Source organism: Labrus bergylta, chromosome 23 (assembly GCF_963930695.1).
Source record: "Labrus bergylta chromosome 23, fLabBer1.1, whole genome shotgun sequence".
Taxonomy (NCBI): domain Eukaryota; kingdom Metazoa; phylum Chordata; class Actinopteri; order Labriformes; family Labridae; genus Labrus; species Labrus bergylta.
In genome coordinates this window covers 13,805,364-13,823,619 of record NC_089217.1, presented here as the reverse complement: position 1 = coordinate 13,823,619, position 18,256 = coordinate 13,805,364, and the positions used below count along the sequence as shown (strand labels likewise).

Sequence of the window (18,256 nt, the reverse complement as noted above, 5' to 3'; positions counted from 1 at the left end):
GACACGGCTGTGGAGTTAATGCTGGTTGTGTTTTAATACTCGGCTCCCTCCTCTCCTGCAGCAAAACCACCGGACATTTATCAGAGAATTACACTGAAAAGAGGAGAACATTTAAGAAGTGCGCCATTGTTCCTCCATTCATCTCAGCCACCGAGAGAAGTGGACTCGACCTCTTAAAGTGAAGACAATGTGCAAGTGCCTTAATCGTGCATTCTTTCTGATGGGCAGCAGGGGGCGACTAGTTCGAAATAGAAGTCTGATTGTACTGAAACAAACACTTTAATGTTATTAATGCACAATATCGCTGCGCCGACAGCAAGAGGCATGAATCAGGTCCCAATGTACAAAAGCAGCTTTGTTCCTGCTGCTATCACTGAGTTGAACGAGCTGTATTTATTTATTTAAGTCCAGAATTGTTTTGAATCTGGCTGTAGAGATGATATATTTATTTGTGTTTTTGATTGATCTTATTGGCCTTAAACCTCGAGAACTGTCATTGTTTTTTAGTTATTTTCTCCTGTTTTAGTCTTTAAATAGTTCTCCTTCTCTCTAATGTGTTGTTCCTTGTTGCATCTGTGTCGTAATCTGTGTGTCATGATGGGTGTCGATCTCGCTGGCTGCAAAAAAAAAAAAAAATCAAGTCCCCTGACCCTGACCCTGACACAGACTTTCTTTGCCCCCTCTTTGTCTCTGTATCTCAAACACACGCTCACAAACATACACAAATATAAAGCTCATATATATATATACACAAATGTCCAGTGACGATCAGTGATGGAGGCGGAACACCCTGCAGCACTTTGAGCAAAAACAAACAAACAACACTCTTTCTCTCTGGGTTGATTTAGGCGATATATCTTCTTCTTCATAAGTTTGGCTTCACTTCACCTGAATAAAAATGACTTTGAATGTGTCAGGGTTCGACCGTTATGTCAGCTGATGATTTCATGAGTCTGGGCTGATCGAGAGCTGAAGAGTCTCATCGTGTTGTTCATCTTTTAGAAGGTTTATCCGGCTGACAAAACCAGAAAAATATCAGAAAGCATCTCAGAAGATTTGAAGAGATATTTGTGACAGATCAAGACCGCTAATCAATTATTTTTTATTCTATTCTGCTGATTCATAAAGACAACATACTGAGTTGTCTCATTCGTGGTTTCCTGCTGCTCTGAACGAGACATTACAAGAACTCAGTGAGACTTGGTCAAAGCCTGACCCGACGTATCAGAGCAAAGCTGTAGGACACGCCCATCCCGGCAGCTCTTACAAGGACACACCCACGAGGAAGCACACTCTAATGTCCATGTGACTGCAAACAGAGCTGGCCAATCAGAGGAGAGTGGGCACATGGGGAGGCGGGGCCTTAAAGAGACAGTAGCTGAAATGAAGCGTTTCAGGCAGAGGCTGAAATTAGGGATTTTTCTGACGCCGGTGTCAGATAAATAAAGAGGTTTTTGAGCTACACATCTCACAACGCTTTTCAACATGTCTCCCAGACTGACATCATTAATGCAGGCAGTGAGGATAATAGATCTCCTTTAAATGTTGTTCCAACTGACCAAGGAAGTTTCTATCATATTCAATTCTTTATGAAGCTTTTCCCTGGAAAGATAAAACATTAGCGTGAGAATGAATGAACGACTAACCAGCTATTTTGTCGTCCTTCCTTCCAGACACATTGATGCATCATTTTCAGTGGATTTCTGTCACAAATATCTGCACATAGCTTCAGTCCTTGATATGAAAGCGAACATGTCAGGTATTTGAATGCTGCACCGGTCGAACCCTGATTTGTACGAGACGTTTACACTCAGCAGAGGGAACGCACTGTGGAGGTATATGGGGTTGAAGGACGTTTGGTTTCACTATGTTATTGATGCATTTAATTCATTAACTAACCAACCTGGATTCTTTTCCATCTACAGAGGTTGTTTTTTTTGATGAGTTGTGATTTGACATAAATGCATTCTGGGTAAAGTCTTGTGTTGTAATCCTGCTGTCAGGCTGTACGGTTAAACTTCAGACTGAGTGTTGATGTATCCGTGTGGGTTTGTGGGGGTTTTGGCAGAAAGTGTGCGATTTGTTGACGGTACTGAAGGAGATCCATGGAGGAGAGTCAGGAGGGGTGAGGTGGAGGAGGGACGATGGGGGGTGCTCCTCACAGGAAGAAGTCAAACGTCAGGTCGGACTTTCCCATCTTCTGTCTGTACACGGTGTCAAACTTGTCGTTCATGGAGACTGTGAAGACGTCTTTCCACAGACCGACACGACCTGCAGGCACAGGGAGAGGGAAGAACTACTGATCAATAAGAGTTTAGACACCTTTTAACACAAAACAATCCAATCGAGAGAGTCCTGAAAGAGATTTGATGCCAAGAAGTCCGTACTTATATTTCATCTGAGGGACCTCGGAGATACAGAGGCTCTAAACACTGTTAGTTTGAACAGTAACGTGCACTACTTGGACAACATCAAATGAAATTGATGACACTTGGTCCCCTTCCTCTCTTTCCCAAGAGGAACTATGCTGCTTTACATTTAGCTTCACTGCTGTTTCTGTAATTCTGTGTTCCTGTGGCGCTCCTGGTGTTGTAGTAATCGAAATCGGTCTTGGTCTAGAGAGCACTTTTTAAAGATCTCGGTCTCGTCTTGGAATCAAAATAATTTTGACTCGGTCTTATAGATTATAATCAAGACCACCACTGATCAGCTATTTTTCCTCTTCATCTCTGTGATTAGAACTAAAAGAACAAATAACTTCAAGTCTTGATTTGATTTTCAGCCCCGGTTACGGCCACAACCTTCACAGTGTTACGGTCTAAGAGAGTGACACGCCCCCTGCACACAAGATGATTGTTCACTGATATTTATGGTTTTGGTCTCGTCTCTGTCTTGCCTTGCCTTGGTCTTGGTCTGGACTCTGTCTCGATCCCTACATGGCTTTTCTCGGTCTCTGAGCAGTACGTCTAGGTCTCGGTTAGTGTGGTCTTGACTACAACACTTCTAATTCCCAAAAAACAATCATGATTACCTTCCTGACTAATTCTGATGGGAGGTTTCATTCCAGCTGCAGAGAGAGGCAGCCTGAGCTCGCAGCGACTCACCTGCTGTGTGGCGTCTGAGACAGACCCTGATCAGAGTCGGATCAGACTGACTGTCAGCTGTGAGTTTATCTTAAAGCAGATCAGACACCAGACTTCCATGCACTAAAAGGAAAAGAAATGATGGAAAAACTGAAAAGCAACAAATGACAGAAAGTAAACATGAACATCAAAAACAGGACGGGAAACAAAAACTGACCTAAATAACATTAACACACGAGGAAATGTAAAAGACACATGAAAGAAAAATTAAAATATTATGTTTTAAATGGACATGCAGGTGGAATAGTTCTAAACACACTAAGCTGTCTATACTTCTAATGCAATCCATGATGCAGGTGCCACAATTACGTCAAACTGAGGGTCAAAAACAATCATGACGCCTGCGAGACAAATGCTGAATATCTTGTGGTTGCATGGATCATATTGATCAATCTGCAAATACAGAATCTGCTGCTGCGTCTGGAAGCTTTGTCATGAATTGTTAAACTGCTCTGAGTCCGATCAACGTAAAAGATTCAATCCTAAATAGATAGTATGTTTAAATGTAAATAATGTAATATGAGGCTCCAGTGTTGTAGAGTGGAGCGTGCTCAGCTCGTTGCCGGAGCTCGAGGGTTTAAAGTGCTGACAAAGCTGACAGTGTCGGGTGGCCCTGAAGGTCAACTGCAGCAAAGGGACAGACACACATCTAACTAAAAGCAATATATCATAAAATGTATTTGTGTTTCATGAAATACTGGTGTGTGTGTATGTGTGTGAGTGTGTGTTTTGTTGTGTTAAAAGGAAAAAGAAATCGGGCTTGTTGAGTTGAACAGAGTCTGATTACCTTTAATGTGAGCTGTGATGAGAGTAGGAGGCCGTTAGCTTACTCTAAAGGAATAACAAGTTAAATGTTAAATGTTCAGTCCGTGGTTTCATGGATTTAAGATCTCCTGAAAGTGAACTCTGCAGATTTACAGAGACTGTCAGACGAAAACAATACTGAGAAGAAGCTACTGACGAGCTTTAGTGTACTTTCAAACGATTTGAATGCCTTTCTCTTGAATGCAGCCTGACATTGGGGTGAGACTTTGGATTTAATGCTTTGGAGACTTGATCCACAATGTTGGCTTTCACCCAGACCTCAGGGAGACTTGAGTGTGTCTTTCAGCAGACCACCAGCAGGTCTTTCCTCGCTTCTTGCCCACTCACCCCTGCAGACAGACAGCGCCTCCGAGTTGCCGCATTGCTCGATGAGCTGGTTGCAGCTCTCCACCATGCCCTCCAGCTGAGACTTGTCACAGGAAACACCCAGGAACCGGGCTAACTGCTCAACCAGATTCCCCACATCCTGCAGAGAAAAGGACCGAGGACAAATGGTGAGTTGCAAAAAATGGACAGACAAACAAATCAGAAGAATCACCTCCCTCTTGAATCCTTAAATAACACCAAGGCGGTGATTCTGCTTCCCCAAACAGCATCCTCCCACGGCTGCAGAGAACACACTGTCCTCCATGCTTACACAATCTTTATGGAGTAAAGGTGAAACTCCAGTATCTGTAAGGACGCGATGTACAGCTGTGTACACAAGACATCACCTATAGGGACAGTTAAACATGCAGGCTATCAGTTTACAGCTCAACTGACCCACAAATGACGACAAACTCTCTCTCTTACACGAGCTGGCATCATGACAAATCTGTGCTAGCAGCTCTCCTTTGTTTTTGGATAAATTTAGCAAACAAGCTTACAGTCATTTGCATGGACTTGAGTATCCCGTTTATGAGCCTAATTCCAGTTTGTATCATATTCAGGCATTAAAGTCAGAATGTGTGACATGTTACCCATAAATAAATCATAAATCCAGTATCTCCTGTGTAAATGTGTCTCTAAGTCATGACTGTCAACAATGAGTGAGAAGCTCGAGTCCCGCTGGCTGTGTTGTTGTCAGAGCTGTGTTGTTGTCACTCCCCTTGTGTATAAAAGCTGTTTTAGTCAAGGACTAGAGAGAAGAAGAACAACATACTCACTGATTATTTGGATGTTAATAAGCATTTTTAGATCACGCTCATTCTGTGTCAGTTTACATGCAATGTGAAGCTATGAGCTAACTAAAGAGCTCTAACATTAGCATGCTAACACAACAATGCAGGACACAGGTGATTGCAGCTCGAGACAAGGAGGATTGTGTCCTGATTATATCCTGCTGCGTTCTCACATCAGCTCACTCTCTGACTTTCTGCATAATAAATATGAGGAGGCTGGAGGAGAAACTCCGGGTGAAGTCAGAGTGAAAAATGTGGCTGTTTGCGTTCACACATGACGCTCATCCTGGAAATTTAAGAAGTTTAAGAAAATGTACAAGAACAAAGTTATCAGACGGTATGAAAGTGGCAGTTAGTGTGTTTTGTGTGTGTTTTTCTTCTACTTTCTGAGGCAGTAAAGACTGAATTGTCAGATTTGTTTTATGTTGGCATGATATTCATTCATTGACTGTAATTGGACAGACCATCCAGATATTTCTTGTTTGCTTTTTGAGTAAGGGGCAGCCAAAACAAGATCTAATCCCTGCTCCTTTCTGTACATGGGATAAAGTGTGAATTGTTTTTTTTGTTTTTTTTTTCCTTTTCTGTTGTGTGTTTTGACATGGAACAAATAAAAAAAAATGAAATTAAAAATGAAGTGTGAAAGCCCAGACACAAGCACACATAATTGAACCTGTTCCAAAAGAAATAATGACGGGCGAGTCAGTGTGCAAACATGATCAACACAACATGAGATCGTATTTCTTTTTTAACATGAGCAAATTTCGGACAAATAAAAACTGGCTCAGTGTGCAAAGGCCTTTAGTGTGAGCGCCCCATGTGTGGAGGCTTCGGTCCTCCACCCATGGGGAGGACCAGTTGGTCCTTTCCTGCATGTCATTCCCCACTCTCTCTCTCTCTCTCTCTCTCTCTCTCTGTGATTTCTGACTCTATCTTCTGTCCCGTCTCTAACATAAAGTCATTATAAGCCCCAAAATAAACCTTTAAAAATCCCCACTAAATCCTGTCATGCTAAACATTTGTGACAGCCTATTTTCAACTGGAACAAATTACTTTGATTTTGGAACAAGCTACTTGGCCTAGCAGCCATCCTGCTACACGTCTCCGATGTTTTCAACATCCAGACGTATTTGTGTTTGCACATTTCTTCTAAAAATATCCGCTTCAGTTCAGACAATTACACCAGTCAGAGTTATTCTGAGAAAGAAAGTATTGTGTGTATTTTGCAAACAGGAAACAGTAAAGAGCGGCTTGTTTTTCTCTGGTCATCTACCAGGACGTGTTTTGTTTTTTATTACCTGAGGCAAATTGAAACATTTCGAGGAACTGCATCTTCTCCCTGCAGTTCTTGGTAACCATTTCTTAGAAGGCGCTGCAAGTCTGCGCCTCATAAACGTGATAAGAGCTGATGTTGTCAAAAGGGACCTTTGACAAAGCAAAGGGCAAAGATTGATTTGGTGTGTTATGTTCTGTGAATCTTTTTTTCTTTGAATGGAGAGGTCTGTACAAAAATGTTGTGTACATAAATCAGATGATAGACGTGTTTGTTTTTGTGCCAAGTTGTGCAGAAAGAGGAATAAATGGACAAAGTTCAAATAAGAGAGAGAGAGAGTGAGGACATGATGGTGCAGGACCTCGATATGAGGGCGGGGGGTGTAAACTGAAGTTAAAGGTGAAGTTATCTTTGATAGATTATTTATATCCAAAGTTATGGATTTGGAATTTCCCTACAAAACAAAAGGTGTTGCTGAATTGTCCCTAAAAATATTTCCATGAGTTTTAGATTACCTTCTTTATCAGTGCTACACGAAACAGTTTTGCAAAGCTGTGATTTTTGTGTTTTCTGCACTTCTGATGAAGATTGAAAGCGAGAGGTGAAGGGTACAGAAACACCCTGACTAAGAGTCTGAGCGGTGATGAATGAACGGCGGTTTGAAGCCCTTTGTAGGCCAACCTCCCTCACACACCCCCTCGCTGTTGCACAAGTGGGTCAGGAGTAGAGAGGTTATTGTGTCTGAAATGGTCAAGCACCAGTTCAACGACAGATTGAGCAGCACTGACAGGTGAGGGGTGCTGTTGTGGAGAAATGTCTGCCTTTAAGAATGTGGATGGGGTCATGTATTTAGCTCTGGTGAGATAAGTAGCCGAATATTTTACTTCAGTGTAATCTTTTCATAGGTGTTTAGGTCTTAAAGGTCACATATCCTCCTCCTCTTCTTCAGTGTAATTAAGTCTCAGAGTTCCCCAAAAAATGTCTGTGAAGTTTCTTGTTCTAAATCCACTCTGATCCTGTATTTGATCATGCCTATAAACCCCTCTATTTCAGCCCTGCTCAGAACAGGCTGTTTCTGTGCCTGTACCTTTAAATGTAAATGAGCTGTGTCTGACCACGGCCCCTCTCTGGAAGGACTTCGGTGTACTCTGGCTTTCTCGCTCCATGTCCTATTGTTTACGGTGAGAAGGCAGACTCAGAGGGCAGAACAAACCCCTAGCTGTGGGAGTGTCACCCACCTGGGGGAGGGGTTACTGCCCTTTGTGATGTCATGATGGGAAAATCTCAAAACGGCCATACTGGACTGGACATACTGATATTCAGCAGCTCAAACAGTAGCAACAGAGTCACTCATTAGGCTGCAGATTTTGATGATGTTACCTTGTACATGTCTTCATATTTCAAGAAGAGAACATTGGAGTCCATACGATGTTCCCAAAATTCCTGAACATGTTCAAACCAGGAGCCGTATCCCACTGAGACAGAGACACGTACAGAGAGAGAGAGAGAGAGAGACAGGGGTACATTAACTGAGTGTAACTCTGTAGAAAAAAATCTGCACACTTTAAAGTAACCGTCACACTCACGCTTGTCATGCATGAAGCGACGGCAGAACTCCTGGAAGGTCCCGCGGTAGCTCATGGTCCTGAGAGAGCGGTGGAACTGGTAGTAAGAGACGACCAGGTCCTTCGGGTTACGAGCCATGTAGATCACCTGGACCAGAAACAAAAATGCGACTCAGCTGCGCGGACAAGTCTAAGAAATTAAATAACAAAGAAGCTGCCAGCAAGTATTCTTTGTAAGATGCGGGCGAGATGCGGTGGCTGACAAGGGCAATCAGGCTGCGATAACCATAACTGATCGTTTGTGTCTTTGCAGGGTGGCACACTGACCTTGGCCTCTCCGTTGTGCATGGCTGTGGGGAGGAATCGGTAAGGAAGATGGCTTTTGATCAGACGCGGGGAGGTCAGCTCCTGGGGAGACACAACACAAGTCCATTTTTTAACCAAGGATCTGCAGGTGACTCAGGTGTGTCCTACCTTATCAGTCATCGGAGACTCACACACACACACACATGTTCTGTAGCTCCTTTTCATGGAAACATCAGACTCTCTTTCTCTCTAAGAACAGAACTGGCCTGTTTGTGTGCATCGTCAATAGAGTATTATATGAGGGGATGTCCATGATTTCCATGTGGAACTCAAAAACAAAGATGTGATTCAACATTATAACTATACCAGGGCAGCCAGAACATCAACATGTTTCACTTTAAATATCAGCTCTGCAACATTTATCCTGTTAAACACCTCAGGCTAAAGAGTTCCTCTTCACAATGTGAGCACTCTGCACGCTGTATACTCTTTATTGTCCAACTCTTATGTCTAAAACAGCTTCATGTTAAAAATGCATTTGCCTAACAAAAATGATAGCATCACCCTCTCCCTCCATGTCCTCAAATCAGCAGCAGAGGACCTTTGACCCCAAAGCCCCGGCTGCAGGCCGTCAACCCCCAACATAAACATTACACAAACCCCTCACCTCTCACACCACAACACACATCAACATCTTACGAAAGCAACATCTCTCCTCTTCTCCTTCTTCCATCCTTTCTCATGTTTTGAAATGTCCTTGGTTGTAGTCTTTGTCAGTTGATGTCTCAGTATTTGGCAGTATTTCTTGTCTTTGAATGGTCATCTTGAATGGTCAACTCAAAGACATCTTTTTCTGGAACTTTCCGATGTAGAAGGACGTTTGCTAACAAAGTGCAAGCCCTTAAGTATTTATCCATCTGTGTTTGAATTTTTTTTAAATATACGTCAAAGTCTGCATCGCTTCTAAACTTTCTGAAATAATTATTAACATACAGAAAACTGCTTCTGCAAACTGTCTGATTCTGACCTCTTGAAATCAACGCTGCACAGCCTGAGAGATCCTTACATCGACTCCCCCAGTATCCTATCCTATCTTTAAAAAAGTCCCACTCTGTATCCCATGCTTTTCTGTTATGTGGCCCACGATGAAATCATCCAAGATGTTTTACGAAGTCCTAGTTACACAATGGTCTTCTCAGTGCCTGACCTTTAATGCAAAAACATTTTTTAATTATATTAGTTTTATGTTCACAAGATTTCAGCTTCATAATGATCCTGAACGTAACGACAACGTCCTAGTTTAGGAAAGAGAGCGAGGAGTGAGCAGCGAGTAATGAAAAATAACTTTTATAAATGTCATTTAAGATGCTTTATCCATTGCAAAGCTGATGACTTAAGCCTCAAAGTTATATGAAGCTCTAGTCATGAAGACTTTGGCCAGTGGTGATTCTTGAGTCTGTTGGCGCCCTTAGGGGGTTTATTCTGTTGTAGGCTCAGAACAGACACAAAAACCACCCTATAGAGTCCAAGCGCCAAAGACCTTCTGTCAAGGCCCATCTCCAGGGGCGGTGGGGGTCCCCAGTCTGGCACCTTTATTCCGGTGGTCTTGAGTTTAAATGTTTTTTGGGACTAGACTTTAAGTCTGGCTTTGTTACCTGTATGATGTCCAGGCCTGGTTGAGGATACTCTAAGACAGGCAGCTGTTCATCGATGTTCATCAGGCCGATCTCGTCGGGGTCTGCTCCCTGACTCACGAGATACACGACCTCCTGAAGTAGACTGGTGCCTACAAGGAGAGAGAGAGAGAGAGAGAGAAGAGAGACTGATGAGGAGTTTGTGATGGCTGGGGGCGGCTGTGGCTCAGTTGGTAGGTCGAGGGGTTCGATCCCCAGCTGGGCAACATGTCCAATGTGCCCCTGGGCAAGACGCTTAACCCCAAATTGCTCCCGCTGCTTTGGTGGCGGTGTATGAATGGATTAGTTAATTCTAATGAATGATACTACATAGCATGTGTGAATGGGTGTGAATGGGTAGTTGTGACCTGTAGTGTAAAAGTGCTTTGAGTAGTCGGAAGACTAGAAAAGTGTTATATAAGCTCAAGTCCATTTACCAATATGGGAACCTTAAGGTCATACATTCTGTAAAATCCTCTTCACCATGATCCTCTAACTCTAATACGTGTCCCTAGTCTGTCTACAAACCCCCCAATGATGAGAAAAGTTCATCCTCTCCGTCTTCTGCCTGCTCCGCTTTTCAGAAAATGTGTTCTCAAACAGGCCGTTTGGAGATTTTCCCTTCATGACATCACAAAGGGCAGTAGCCCCTCCCCCAGGTGGGTGACACTCCCACAGCTAGGTTTTTGTTCTGCCCTCTGAGTCTGCCTTCTCACCGTAAACAATAGAACATGGAGCGAGAAAGACCCAGAAATCCGAGCCCTTCCAGAGAGGGGCGTGGTCAAACACAGCTCATTTACATTTAAAGGTACAGACACAGAAACAGCCTTCACACACATGTTTTGAGGAGCTCGGAGACTTATTTAAACTGGTTGAAGAGGAGGAGAATATGTGACCTTTAAACAAAAATACTACATTTCTTGAGTTCTTCAGAGTAATAATACTTTTATTTATGATTTAACTTTCAGTAAGGATTCCCATCCCTGCTTGGAGGAAAAATGTTAATTTTTCCGATTGATTGACTCTTGCTTCGTTTTTTGCCTTGCGTTCTATTGTGGCCTTTATCAAAATGAAATCTTTTCCATAACAAATTTTTTTTTGTTGCCATGTCAACGTTCTCCTCAGTGACTCATACTGTTTGGCATGAATCATCCCAATCCGACATCCCACACAACACAGGAGGCTCAGAGCGTGCTATGTGAAACCTGAAGGATTCACTTAGCAGAGTAAGGTAACAGCTCACGCTCTATTCATTGTTGTTTTTTTAATTATCTTACAATCTAATAGCTTGCTGTAAAGGTTGACGTGAACAAAGCCGACTCTTCTTGCTCAGAAGTTGAAGATGTGTATCTGTGAGGCCGCAGGCTGCACAGATTCTGAAACCAAATAAACTGTGACAGATTCTTTTTGGTTTCCTGCAGATTATTTAATCCGTCACTGGTACGGCTCATGATGTATTTGGCTAACATGAGAGGGTCCAGTTGTGTTCGTCACATTAAAATCATGAAACATCAGCTGTGTCGTCCAAATTGAAATAAATTCCAAAAATATTTAAAACCATAAAAAGATGACATGAGGACTCTGAGTAAACATGGAACTATCAAAGAGTTTCATTTTAAAATGAGATGCTGGCACGTTATTTAAAGTCAGATGTTTAGTAATCAGCCCAGTTTGAACATGGACTATTTGGACAATTCGACATTGAACATCCAGTGAAGAGCAGACAGAGGCGCTGCTTGTCAACAGGCTACATGCAAGGTGCCCCAGACCAGTAGGAGGCCCCTGAGGGCTCACAAACTTAAAGGGTACATATCAGGGGAAAAAACAACTTTGACAGTGTTTTTGAACATACATTTGGGTAACCTGATTGTCTACTGACCCACAAAATGTTAAATAAATCCATCCAGTCCTTTGTTTGTGGTCTGCATAAGTCTTACAACACAGAGAAAAATGTGCTCTCCTTGTGATGTCACAGTGGGATTCTGGCATCTCCACCCATGGACTCCACCCCTAGCGTAGAGCACAACTTTTGTACAGATCTGCCTTTTTATTTTGCTAGCGAAGGAGTGATGTCTACTTGGAAAACTCGGGGGGGGGGGGGGGGGGGGGGGTCATTGCATTTAAAGAGACACACACACCAAAACGGAGCGTTCTGAGAGAGCTGGTTTATACAGGGTCACAAACCTCCTCTGGTGCTTGATTCATGATATATTTTGACCAAAGCACAGCACAGATGTTTAATTTAGACCACAGTGGACTGTGGCCTAAATTGTGCACATTTTGCAATGACAGTGGGAAGCCTCCCTAAGGTGGCCCCATCTGACAGCACTCACTCTCGTTGCCTTGCTAAGTGTTGCAGCATTGTTGCTGTGTAAACCAAAGTTTGTCACCCGAAGTCAACAGAGAAAAATTAAGAGGAATGCTCCACCTGTTGGAATGAAAAAATATACAGGAGATGAAATAGTTGAAGGATTAAGCGTCGGGACACCGGCAGACATGATGGAGATGAATGCTGGTTAGAGGGCCCCCCTATTGATTTTTGCCGAGGGCCCCGACAGACTCTAGAATCTCCACTGACTGCAGATTAAATGATGAATGCTAACAGCTATAGCTAAAAAAAAACTCTGAACTCATTGGCTCTGCTTCTGGCTCGCTCACTCTTCCTCTCTTTTTCTCTCGTTAGTTTCATCCGTCACTGCCCTCTTCCTCTTGGCCTCCGACATTGTATCAAACATTACAGAGACGAGCTAACTGGCTAATGCCTTAAAGCTACATACGCACTTCTTACAAGAGAACCGCAACCGCTGCTATCGTGCTGAAAGCAGCTGACCGGGGCACTCGGTTGACATGAAAGAGACGCTATTCTGACTGTTGAAAGTTGTTGTGTTATGATGTCGACTTTGCAACAACCATTTTAAGGTGGAAACTTTACCTATCATGTTGCTTTAAAGCTGCATATCGCAGCTTTAAAACAGCAAGTTACAAAACTGCTCAGGGTCACAGTGTTTTCCTAGAGTCTACGAAAGCACTGCGACCCTGAGCAGTTTGTAACAGCTGCATCACTGAACTGCTGCTGCTCTCCCTGTCCCCCGTCAGGTCTGCTAAAAAGAGGAGAAGAAAACCATTTTCAAAATGCTTGTTTTTTTGTTTTTTTTAAATGGAGGTTGTAACGATTATTTCCGATGCATCCCAGGAAGTCAGTGAAATCTATCGACTTTGATTTTGTTGGGCAATATATTTAATTCAGGTCTGAGTCCGAGTCCACATTCAGACTTCCCTAAAACAAACTAGAGGAATTAAAATTGACAGACTAAAGAAAGAGTTAGCAAATCAATAAGTTAGGAGTTTGGATGTTCTAACTTGTGATCTCTAGAAGGTCCAGCTCAAAAAACAACAGACCGCTTACACCTTGCACTGTTGGTTAGCTGAGAATCTCCTGCCCAGTAAGTTCCTCCATTTTTTTCTGCTGAGCCACAGCGGGAATGCAACTGTTTGCACAAGCTGAATATTACCTTGTAAAATTTGTATCATATCATTTTGCAGAGCCCTGCACAGATGCCCTCTCTCTCTCTCTCTCTCTCTCTCTCTCTCTCTCTCTCTCTCTCTCTCTCCTCTGTATCTGAGTCATGCCCCTCTGTGATTTATTGTAGAGATTTAGATTTATTGCAGAGGTGCAGCACCCACAGAGAGACGTGATGGAGCGTCTGTCTGATGTCAAAACAGTCATAAAAGCATCACACACTGCAGACCCCACACTCACTCTAAACCCGCTTTAGGGTTCATAGAATCTTTCTAATCCCATTGGCCAAGTTGGTCACATGTGAGCCAATAGCATCACAGCTCTGCAGCATTGAATCCATGTGTCCTGCCATGTGCTTTCTCTGCCTCTGCACCAGAAACTACAGATACACCAACACAGAGCTAAAGGGGGAGAGTGAGGATATTTATTCGATGTGCATGGATTTGCAGAATTCTTCAGATATAAATCATATATTTACTCTTTTTCTACTCCACAATATCATATTTTAAAAAATGCAGAAAAAACTGCCTTGTTTGCAGCCTGCAGCAGATGCACTACTTATGTCCTTCAGTGTGTTTTGAAGGATTTCCAGCACATTGCACATTCGCCTGTGTCCAAATAATGTCCTCAACTGTGAAGATAAGACAATTTCCACTCGACATTGCTCACATTGTGCGCAGAAATCTCCACAGAAACAGAGAACAGATGTGTTAAGTCGTCACTAATTTGGTCTACAAATGTCAGGGAACATTTCTGATCCGTCTCGTCGCCTGTGCCCAGACTGATTTGCTCTTTAATCTGTGGTGACATTCAGATCCCACAGATTCAGAGCCTTGATACAAATCTTTTAATGTCAGATCATCGATTTCCCCGAAATCTTTAATACCTTTATCAAACATTTTTATTAGTGTCATGTCATTTTGCGTGCCTTCTCTTAGTCTTTGGACAATTTCATCATCTGGATGTGATAAAGGTCCTGTTTTTGGTCAAATGGGCACTTATATTAGAAGACACGCTGTAAATTTGCAAAATTGCATAACAGCTTGTTGAGAAATGCTGTTTTTGGACTACTTGTGCAGACTTTGGATGAAAGGTTACTGAGTTCTTTATAGCTCCAGTGTTCAGTTTTAGAAACACAGAGTGTGTTTACATGGACGTGAGTATCCCGGTTCCGAGCCTGATCATATTCAGGATACAGTGTTTACATGCACACAGAAAAACCTGCTTAATCATATCCCTGTATACATGATAAATACTAGAATCAAGGTCTCTGGTTACTGCATTTTATCTGTGCAGGCGCCTGTGATGGGTTTTTTTTTTACGATTCAAACTGCAGCAATTTTGAAATCTAAGATAAATGAGACCATTGTGGCTTATTGCGGGCCTAGCATTTTGATGCTTTACCTTATCTAAACTTCCAATTGTATTGAAAGGTCACATCTTCTCCTCCTCTTCAACCAGTGTAAATAAGTCTCAGAGCTCCCCAAAACATGTGTGTGAAGTTTCTTGTTCTAAATCCACTCTGATCCTGTATTTGATCATGTCTATAAACCCCTCTATTTCAGCCCTGCTCACAACAGACTGTTTCTGTGTCTGTACCTTTAAATGTAAATGAGCTGTGTCTGACCACGCCCCCTCTCTGGAAGGGCTTGGTTTGGCTCAGGCCAAGGTAGACTCAGAGGGCAGAACAAACACCTAGCTGTGGGAGTGTCACCCACCTGCGGGAGGGGTTACTGCCCTTTGTGATGTCATGAAATCAGGATATGATGTACAAGCCAAGATTTTTTTGTCGTACCACTGATTTTGAAGTCGGTTGTAATCTTAGCCCGTTCAGTTGTGCAGCGGAATCTGAGGCCGGACTTCCAATCATGGCCAAATGAGATTTTAGCTGATTTTCTCGCAAGTTTGTCTATTTTTAAGACTTATTTTGGGGCTTTTTACGCGAGAGAAAGGACAGTGGATAAAGTCAGAAATCAGTGAGAAAGAGAGGGTGGGGAAAGTCTCCAAGGTGAGATGAGATGCATGTTTGAACAACCAGATGAGGATGATTTCAGGGGCAGTCCTCCTGGAGTGCATGTGTGAAAACGGCTATAGAAAGTAAATGATTGAATGTTGAGTCTCTGGGCTCAATAAAGGATTCTCTTATTTTGAAATTACATGTCTTTAAACAGTCTTTACATTATATATTTTGAAAATGATACTGATGTGATATTTCATTCTCCTTTCGTTCCGGGTGTCAGATTATTTATAACATAATGGTGATGAACGCTGGTTTGAGCGGCCCCCTGTGACTTTATGCCTTGCAGGCCCGACAGTTTCCAGAACAGCCGCTGAAAACAATAAGATGTGAGATCTTAAGTGGAAAGAAATTAAAACGCAATGAGTCAATGTAAGACCGACATTACACCTTGCAGGACACAATTTCTACACTGCCGTATTTTTCATCCACCCTTAAGTTTCCTCTACAGACACTTCAAAGTCAGACATTGTTTGCAGGTATCTACGCAGGCTGATGAAAATGCCTCTTCTATCGAGTCTACAGAACAATAAGGACACTAAACGTTTAATAAGAATATGCTTCACATACTCGGATTGATACCGTTTTTATAAGGGTTTTCTAACACTTCCGTGAGGTGCATGCTGTTCTTTGCAGGGATGCATTTCTCTGCATAACACCTGCATTATTTAAAAGGCCAGGTGTAAACAGTCTGACGCGTTTGAACAAAAGGTCTAATGATGGAATCACTTAATGCTTCCTCTTCACTTATTTTGCGAAGTGCCAAAGTCCCCCTGATAGAGACATTACAGGAGTTCATTTGATGCTAAGATACTGAACTCAGTGAAGAACGACAACAATCAAACTCATGTCGTGCTCCAGCTGCCCACCAGCCACGCGGGGTCACGTGACCGGTCCCACCCAGCGCCCAGCAGGGCACCGCGCGCACGGCGGACAGCCTGCAGCGCTGCGCCACAGACACTCTGCAGGATGTAAACACCAACTTTACCTGCATCGGAGAGCTACTACTACTACTCACTGCTGTAAATAATGAAGGCCAGCTCAGATGCGATGCACTACAGAGCGATGCATCGATCGATTTACTTTGACTCAATTAGTCGGCATCTGATTATGAAACACATGCTGCTGCGTTTAAAAGCCGGATATAGAGCAGAGGCCTCTGCTGCACATAAACAGAGCTATCAGATCTGCAGGACAACAGTGCAACAACAGCGCTAAAACACACAAAACAAGCCTCCATTTTAACTTTAACGATTAGTGCATGCGTGTCTTCCAAAATAAATCCTATGACCGACTGAGATTGTTCATTTCCCCGCTCTGAGGTTTATTATTTTTTTTAAGAATAAACTTTGATAATCGCAGGGAAATCCTGCAGACGTCGCTGCATCAGAGCGCTGAATATTTGGAAGCCACACAGCTCGCGAGGTCTTGCGCAGGCGGGGACGATGCAGATGCTTGTTCTTACCTGACTTTGGGTAGGTGACGATCCAAATGTCGCTACTTCTGAGGGAGAAGTTGGCGATCTCCTCCATCTTCCCTCTGCAGAAGGGCGGCAGCCGCACTCCATCAAACTCGAAGTATTTGCTCTCAAACTCAATCGGCGTGCTCGGCGTGTCTGCCTCGCTCTCCGCCATCCTCGAAACGAGCCGCCAGAGCAGGGACACGAAAACGCGCACAGCCACGCGAACAGTGTGATTCCCGTTTGTAATTAAACCCAGAGGTGAGGAAGAGGAAGAGGAAGAGGAGGACGGTGGTGATGATGACTTGCTGCCGCCCGCTTCAGGATGCTGGGAATCGCTGACTTGATCCCCAGCCAATCACGCGACAGAGAAGTGATGTAATGCGCGCTCACGAGGCTCAGCATCAGGACCACTCTCCCTGGCCCGAGGAGGCGCGCACACGCAGCGATAGGATGCTTCCTGCCAACAGAGCCAAACTCAAATCTAGGCACAAATAAAATTCTGGTAAAAACTCAACAGGTCCAGATAAACTTTCTTATTTCGAGATATAAAACACAGTGGTTGAAGAAGAGGAGAATATGTGACCTTTAATATCTATTATACAACACATATGCAATTTTGTTATCCCTGTAATGTGCAACACTATACAGAGTACATAAATAGGCCATGAAGTTTATTTATATAGCACCTTTTTTCTTCTATCCCTAATATCATGTTAGACCAGCATAATAATAATAAGTATGTGTGTGATATCTGCAGGTGACTTGGCAGTGAAAAGAAAACAGGAGAAAAGGAGGAGGAGAGCTGCGTTTCTTATTAAATACATGTTTTATTATTGAAGAAGGTGTGACGTCATCGCATGGTGTCTAACCCACTTCCTGTTGATTGGCTGCTGAGGAAAATAAGGAAACTGATAAACATGTTTTTATCCAATCATGCTCTAAGCGGCGTATGCTGCCTTCACGGCCCCCTGTATTTTTTTTTTTTAAAAGGACAAAAACTGTTGAGTGAATCATCCAAAGTTATTTAATTAGAAATATTGTTCTGATGACTTTTAATTAAGCTGTTAGCATGTGTCAAATGCTGTTTTACTAAAGATGTTTTGATACAGCATGTAAGTGTTTATTTTGACATAAATGTTCCCAAAAAATTGGATTTGTACTTCTGTCTTGTGTCACACTGACATGTTAGAGAATGAAAAAGGCATTTGTAACAAGACGCCTCCCCTAAAGCTGCACAGATTATTTCGGTAATTGAGTAAAAGACAATTCGTGCCGTTTTTTATTTTTTGATTATTTAATTTTGTTTCTGTCT

The 18,256-nt window shown here is 42.8% G+C and overlaps 1 protein-coding gene across 2 annotated transcripts in view; it reads right to left on the bottom strand.

The window, feature by feature from the left end:
- sult4a1 (sulfotransferase family 4A, member 1) overlaps window positions 1-17,904 on the bottom strand; it is an 18,753-nt gene extending 849 nt beyond the window's left edge. The window contains exons 1-8 of one of the 2 annotated variants that reach the window (XR_010665116.1): window positions 16,948-17,904; window positions 9,928-10,058; window positions 8,294-8,374; window positions 7,988-8,114; window positions 7,782-7,876; window positions 4,296-4,434; window positions 3,105-3,206; window positions 1-2,271 (exon numbers count right to left, since the gene is read on the bottom strand). The exon at window positions 1-2,271 is cut by the window's left edge and continues 849 nt beyond it. Coding sequence is in view for 1 of the 2 variants with exons in the window: in XM_020634827.3 (XP_020490483.1) it covers window positions 2,159-2,271; window positions 4,296-4,434; window positions 7,782-7,876; window positions 7,988-8,114; window positions 8,294-8,374; window positions 9,928-10,058; window positions 16,948-17,116 (855 nt within the window). In the remaining variant the exon portion in view is untranslated. The remainder of the gene's footprint in view (window positions 2,272-3,104; window positions 3,207-4,295; window positions 4,435-7,781; window positions 7,877-7,987; window positions 8,115-8,293; window positions 8,375-9,927; window positions 10,059-16,947) is intronic. The other variant, XM_020634827.3, reaches the window with a different exon arrangement.
- Window positions 17,905-18,256: the final 352 nt, after the last annotated feature.